The sequence below is a fragment of the Juglans microcarpa x Juglans regia genome, chromosome 6D (genome assembly GCF_004785595.1).
Source record: "Juglans microcarpa x Juglans regia isolate MS1-56 chromosome 6D, Jm3101_v1.0, whole genome shotgun sequence".
Lineage (NCBI taxonomy): Eukaryota > Viridiplantae > Streptophyta > Magnoliopsida > Fagales > Juglandaceae > Juglans > Juglans microcarpa x Juglans regia.
Genome location: NC_054604.1, coordinates 9,919,965 through 9,926,953, shown reverse-complemented (window position 1 = coordinate 9,926,953; position 6,989 = coordinate 9,919,965). Strand labels below are relative to the sequence as shown.

General features: G+C 32.1%; 1 protein-coding gene across 2 annotated transcripts; it reads right to left on the bottom strand.

Moving 5' to 3' along the window:
* Positions 1–436: 436 nt before the first annotated feature.
* LOC121236013 (tubulin-folding cofactor A) lies at positions 437–4,788 on the bottom strand. Of its 2 annotated transcripts, none has more exons than XM_041132499.1 (4): positions 4,635–4,788; positions 1,766–1,924; positions 1,460–1,546; positions 437–582 (listed from the first exon to the last, which is right to left on the bottom strand). In XM_041132499.1, the coding sequence occupies exons 2-4, from the start codon at positions 1,916–1,918 to the stop codon at positions 481–483; spliced, it is 342 nt and encodes a 113-aa protein (XP_040988433.1). In that variant the 5' UTR covers positions 1,919–1,924; positions 4,635–4,788; the 3' UTR covers positions 437–480. The 2 variants fall into 2 exon arrangements, with proteins under 2 accessions (XP_040988433.1, XP_040988432.1); XM_041132498.1 differs by having other exon boundaries at positions 438–582; positions 4,606–4,778.
* Between the last annotated feature and the right edge of the window lie 2,201 nt (positions 4,789–6,989).

Here is a 6,989-nt window from a genome sequence, read left to right as displayed (position 1 = left end):
ATGATGCAGTGTTTTACTTATTGGTGCAATTAGATGTTATAATTTTATTCTCTGGTGTAGAAGAGTTGTTTTGTTAAGATTTTTACAGTTTCTCTACCAATCATATGTTAATTATAATTTGATTATTAATTAATATATGATTGGTCAAATCATAAAGTATGACAAAAATAAATTATAAAAAAATATTACTATTAAGTTAATAATATTTTATTATTATTTTAGCTAATCGATAGATAATCCAATGGGAGAATAAGTTTTGAGTGAAATAGCCAAATGCAAAATCAGGTGATATTATGCAAATTATGACTTTGCATTTGCATAATCCAATGAAAGTGCTCTTAGTATTAAGTAAAACAGTGTATTGATATCTAAAATTAACATCACACAAACAAACAAATAGTTCCAGGTAGCCAGGTTTAAAACGAAAACAAACGCAACCCCTTCACTGACTGCCACTACCGATGAAAGCCCCCAACAACATTAAGCTTCAGTTGTGTGAAACAACTGCTCAACCTCCGCTAGGGTGCTTTGTGCTTCCAGTATTTCTGGGGCATCCTTTTGGTTCGACTCCTCAAGCTCAGCCTGAAATTTAATATCACATTTAGCAAAATGTAGTTTATAAAAACAATAGCCCCATATTCTTTTTACTTAATGTTCCATATTTTGGAGACGACTCCACTTTGGACAAGATACTTTCCTTGTTACTAAATGTGAGCGCCCATTAAGGTTGCTCAATGTGAAGGTCAGGTCACCAAAATTACGAAACAAATTGGTCATAATCCATAAAAGCTTGATTTTTTTTAGTTCCATACAATCAAAAGCTATCACAAGTGTATCATTAGTTGACTAATAGAAGAAGCCTTTAACCTACTGTTGCTAGAGGATTGTTGAGTGCAAAGAATCATTCCATTTTGAACCTAGAGTCCAGCCCATTTGGATATGTTACAAACCCCACACTAGAGGGTTAGGCCAGGGTTATTAACCTATTTATCCAGTACTAATATCATTCACTTCTAAGCTCCCCATTCTGAAACATGTAAAATTTATGATGATCCTGTTGGATAGACCTTTAACCTGCCTGTGCCAAAACATAATCTAATTGCCTAGAAAACAAACACCCACACTCACATTACCAGAGCGCATTCTATATAAGTGTGCCCAAAACCCACAGCTCGAAGGGGTGGAAGAGTCAGTAATCTACTTATCGGTCCTATCGCAATTAATCCATTACAGTTACAAAAATTTAACATAACTATGGAGGAAGATTCATATCTGGCCCCCAACAACAGTCTTCAAATTCTACCTAAAAAGGGCAAGGCATAAAAGACTTGGCATGTCTTTTTGGATACAACAACTTACAAAGAGTTGCATTCCGGTATATAACTAGGGCGACATACCTAGAATGAAAGCAATAAACAGTAATATTCAGAAGGCAAACCAAAAAGTAATGACTCAATACCAAAGTTCCTTTCAGGTCAGCTAATGAGGCCTCTAGGCGCTTGCGACAATCAGGAATCATCATCCTTGACTCAGCAAGCACATTCTCCTGTTCAAACACAACCAAAAGAGTGCGTCTAAGTAGGAAGTTGGAGGGAAATATTAGAATAGAATACACTCTCATTCCTTCAGCTGGGTAATAGGGCTTTTCAACAATGAATTACGAAGTATGATATAAGTTTCTCTTCTGGAAACGATATTAGTTGAAAAGGCAGCAGCAGCCAAGCAAATACAATTTATTCTGAAGTATGATTTTAGTTTGTCACACCTGTTGCTTAAGGTCATAAGGGTCAGCTCCTTTTTCCTTCATGTCTGCTGTTTTGGCAGCTTCTCTCTCAACCTCTTTCTCATATGAATGCAACTCCTTAATAATTCGTTTGCAAGTCGCTGACTTGATTTTCAGATTTCTTATGGTCGCCATAGGAACCTATTGAAGAAAGAATTTCACTGTGATTTGTACATGACAAGAAAGCTAGGATAGGCAAAATGCTGCTTGATGAATTTCTTCTCATTTGAGACATTATAGAGTTTACTAAAGATAATCATCACACAAACAAATTATTGAACATCTGAAAACAAGGTTCTAATTTTTTTGTTTTTTGGTAAGTAAAAGGTGGGGCAATAATGAGGCTCTGAATTTACATGCTATCATAAACAAATATGAGGTTCAAGTTTTTGCTACCATAACATTAAGGCCTCGTTTGTTTTTAGAAAACATCTCATCTCATTTCATCTCATCTCATCTAATCATTACAACTTTCCCAACTTCCAATACAAAATAAAATAAACAATTCAACTTTTTCAAATTCCAAAATAAAAATAATATTAAAAAAATATATTTTAACAATACTTTATTCAACTTTTTAACTTTAATCTCAACTCATCTCATCTCATCTCATCTCATCTACGAAAACAAACGAGCCCTAACTAAACAGAGGGAAAAGTACACTTTGCAATCCCAAACTAGCCACAGTTTTGCACTTTGTGACCAAACTATCAAAACTGACACTTTGCAACTACAAAATAACATACAATTTGCATCATCTTTCAATTCTAACCATTAATATAGATGAAAAATAGGTGATGTGACACAATCTTGATGGTCAGATCTTAACAAAAGGTACAAATTGTTAGGTTTTGGTAGTTTAAGTGTGCAATGTATCATTTTTGGTAGCTTGGAGAGCACAGTGTAAATTTCAATAGGTTTTTTGGAAGTAAAAGAAAGGTGGTAAAATGATGGCATTACCCCTCATATGGCAAAACCTATTGTAATTTTGAGGTGCAAAGTATATTTAACCCCTCAAAAGGCTCCCAAATAAAAATATGAGGAAACACAACATGATATGAGTATGCACTGTTTTCTTATATCCCAAGTAGTGCAAATAAGACTCTACTACTCATAACACAAACAAGCATACTCTCTCAATCAGGAATGCAAAACATAAATAAATTAAACAGCAGCATCCTTTCTAAAACAATTGGGTTTCAGAAGATAAGAATCGAGTTTCAAACATAAAATGCAAAAGAATTGGCTACTTTGTTGGTTTTTTGCATATAGGACATGAGAACCTTCAAATATCCGGCATAGACTGCATTGCATACTTTGTAACTACTTCTATTCAACCATTGAAATGCAAACGAAATGGCTACTTTGTTGTATCCACATCTGTTGTGAGTGCAACCTCAATCATAAAGCATACCTTTCTATTCAATGCCATATCAAAAGAACATAAAAAAAGTTTTAAAAAAAAATCAATCAAGTATTTGATAAAATTCATTAAATGACGACACATTATCCAAAGGCTACACAAGACATAATTTGTACACTTTTAAGAAACAAAACCCAAAAAAGAAAGAAGCCAGGTGATCCCAATCTTAGATTTCACTGTACAGCTCTAACCCGAGATGAACACTAGTCGGAACTATTCCAGTCTTAGAGTTTCCGATCAATTTTACAGCGCTTGATTAAGAAGTATGACTCAAAGAAGAAAGAAACAAAAGGATCCAGCGATTAAAACAAATATATCTAAAGAAAGAGAGAGACTAAATAAAACATGGATTCAAAACTCCAAATGAATCCAAGAAATCTAAGTTCAAGATTTACCCCTGGTTCAAGATTGGAGGAGAATGGGCAGTAAGAAAATAGGATGGTGGGCCGCGTGGCTGGGCTGTGACAGCTGGAGTTTGTCGTGCTTGGCCATGCAGATTGTAGATTGAGAGCGTGCGTATGAGCACTAATGCTGGGTTTTCTATTTTTCTAGCTAAATTTAAGCTAAAGATGGCATATTGGCTATTTTAGCTAATCTAGTTCTCATACATTCCACATTGATCTATAAGTTTGGCTAATCTCTTAAATTTTTTTTAATATTTCTCCAAAAGAAGTGAAAAGAAATCATCTAGACATGCCAAAGTATATGAAGAAACCACGAGGAAGAAGATCTTTGTTCAGGAACTTAGACAAATTGAATAGTGAATCAATAAAATACATCAAAAGGTACCAAAAATTACAAAAGACAGGAATGCTTTTGCACTAAAAAGCTCCGTGCATGCATCAAAATGAACTTCAAAAACATATGTGTGAACAATAATAACGATTCAAAGTCTTTAATTCAAGATCAAGCTTTGAGGGTCAAAAAATCCAAGAATGCATCAAAGAGATCAATGGTGAGAACTAAAAACGAGATAAAATGGATTTATCAAATGATTTATGCGCATTTACATCATAAACAAGAACACAGCATTCGGCCCCTCTATAAAATGCAGCCCCTAGACTTTGAAATGATCAAAATAAAACCATTTTGGGTTTTGTAACAAGCAGCCAGACAGCCATGAAACTTAAAAATTTACAACAAGCTATTGATTTTATTGAAGAACCCAGCAATGCAACCAAAACAATTATAAAAATGTGGGAGAGAACTGCATGCACAAACCCTAGAATACAGAAAAATCCAACCATATATTCCTAAATTTCCAAAGCTAAATCATCACAAATAACAAATTAGTCACCATAAAAAGTACAAAACAGAAGCGAGAGAGAGGGGGATGTTTAGAGCGGAAAAAATCGTCCAAGAGAGGTAGAGAAATGCGGGAGAGAGGAAGAGAAAATAATGGAGAGAGAAGGGTCGTCTATGGAGTACTTGGAAGGCGGCGGCGTCTTCGAAGAAGACCGTGGCGGTTGGTGCGGTGGTGAATTGCTCCGAGTTCACTGGCAGCGCGCAAGGCTTCGCGTGGACAGTAAGAAAATACGAGAATGAGGTGCCGAGCTCCTCCCTCCCCTTTGGTGGAGAAATTAAGCTCTAGTTAACTGTTTCGATCGGTTGATGTGATCGTTTAAAGGGCAGTTGAATAAAATATAATTAAAATATTATTTTCTAATATTATTATTAGTTTTTAAATTTAAAAAAGTTGAATTATTTATTATATTTTATGTAAAAATGTGATAAAGTTATAATGATGAGATGAATTGAGATGAGTTGAGAATTTCTTAAGGTCCATTTTGAGAAGTGATCTCAACTCATCATTATAATTTTTTAAAATTTCTACACAAAATATAATAAATAACTCAATTTTTTCAAATATCAAAACAATAATAATATTAAAAAATAATATTTTAACAATATTTTATTTAATTTATCTAAAAAATCTTATCTCTCAATCCAAACAGGACAAATAAAAGTTGGAGAAAAATTATTACAAAAAGAACGGGCATCATTCTATTCATCCATGTTTGCGATTGCGCCTGTTTATGAAGATGGAGATTACGGGTGTAACAGATTCGATCTGATCTAGTTTTTGACAAATTTTAAGATCAAATTGGTATGCACCGGTTATATATTTTTTAAAACCGATTACGTATTGATTACTCTCCTAACCGGTACCTCCGATTTTACCGGTTCAGTCTGGTTTTAATAGTATTAGTATTAGGACATAAAATATAATTAATACTAATATACATTAGTATATTAATGTATACTAATATAATTAATATACTAATGTATATTAGTATTATTAATATATTATGCATTTATGAATATATTGAGAATTTATTAAGCCATAAAATGTTATTAATATATATATTTTATGTTTAAAATATATGATCAAATAAATTTTTATATTTAAAATTAAAATTTTATGTTATAAATTATAAAGAAGTGATAACTACCCTATTACTACCCATCTATTACTCAATTATATTTCGATTTTTTTAATTTTTTTTTTATCATTTTCTTTTAATCATTTTTTTAACATCCTTAATCACTAAAAAAAATATATAACTTTACTAATACTCAATTCCTTAATCATTAAGTAAATTAAAAAATTAAAAAAAATCAAATACAAAAAGAGTAGTAGATGAATAGTAGTAAGGTAGTAACCTTATCATTATTCTAAATTATAATAACATTATTTTATATATATAAAATTTATAATATTATATATAAAAAAATATTATATACAATATTAAAAAAATTAATTTAAAATATATAATATAGTGAATCAATCAAGTCCGGTCCTAAAAAGCATAGAACTGGAACCGGACCGGTACTAGCTAGTTTTGGAACTAAGGGAACTGTCTCAGACCGGACCGGTTCCATCGGTTCGGGCCAGGCCGGGCCGATTTTCCAATTTCTCAATTAATTTTTACATCCCTAATAGAGATTAGTAATAAGTATTATAAATTTAAAAAATATTTTTTGAAATAAAAATGATATAAAACGTCATTTGATTTTTTAAAAATCATAATCATATCTTGATAGAAATTAAATTTACAATAAAAATAGCAGCAAAAATAATTTAATAAAATTTTCAATAAATATAATGAAAAAAAATCCTTTCAACGATCTATAAATAAAATAGCAATACAATTATGCATAAGATAAAGAGCAAAGTTGTAATTATGTAAAATTTATATAGGTATTTTTACCTATTGAAAGTTGTGGAATTACGTTATTTGATATTCAAGAAAGTTTGTTTGATTTCTTACTTTTTAGCTTTTTTAATATTAAAAATATTTTAATATGTGTCAAACAAACAATCTAATGTTATTATTAAAATGTTTTTAAGGTTACGAAACATGATCATGAATTATGATGAAGACGCACTTGCCGATATCATGACATATATGGTACATAAACATTGACTTCTAAAGAACTGACTTTAATAATAATATATATAACTAGCTAATGTATGATAATCATAATTTATGATCAAGGTACTTAACTCGCGGCGCTATTTTCTGAAATCTCGCCTCATAGTTCGTCACTTATACAAAGTACTGATGTCACTAAATTTCTAGAAGTACATGTCATAATATTCTATTTAATAGTTAAATGCATAGTGTGAGGGGAGTAATCCCCAGGGCTGGGCCCGAGTCCAAGGATAAGGCCTGAGCTGGGCTGAGTTGAGTAATACTTGGGGTTGGGTCCGGGGAGTGAGCTCGGGCTCAGGTCTAAGGATAAGGTTTGAGCTAGGCCGACAGGAGGCCCAAGAAGAGA

What these genes read in the sequence shown, in the direction of transcription:
- LOC121236013 (XM_041132499.1), bottom strand. Translation starts at nt 1,918, where the DNA reads ATGGCGACCATAAGAAATCTGAAAATCAAGTCAGCGACTTGCAAACGA. An exon ending in CTTATGACCTTAAGCAACAG is followed by an intron (nt 1,547 to 1,765) that starts GTGTGACAAACT and finishes GTGTTTGAACAG; the next exon opens with GAGAATGTGCTTGCTGAGTC. An exon ending in CTGACCTGAAAGGAACTTTG is followed by an intron (nt 583 to 1,459) that starts GTATTGAGTCAT and finishes ATTAAATTTCAG; the next exon opens with GCTGAGCTTGAGGAGTCGAA.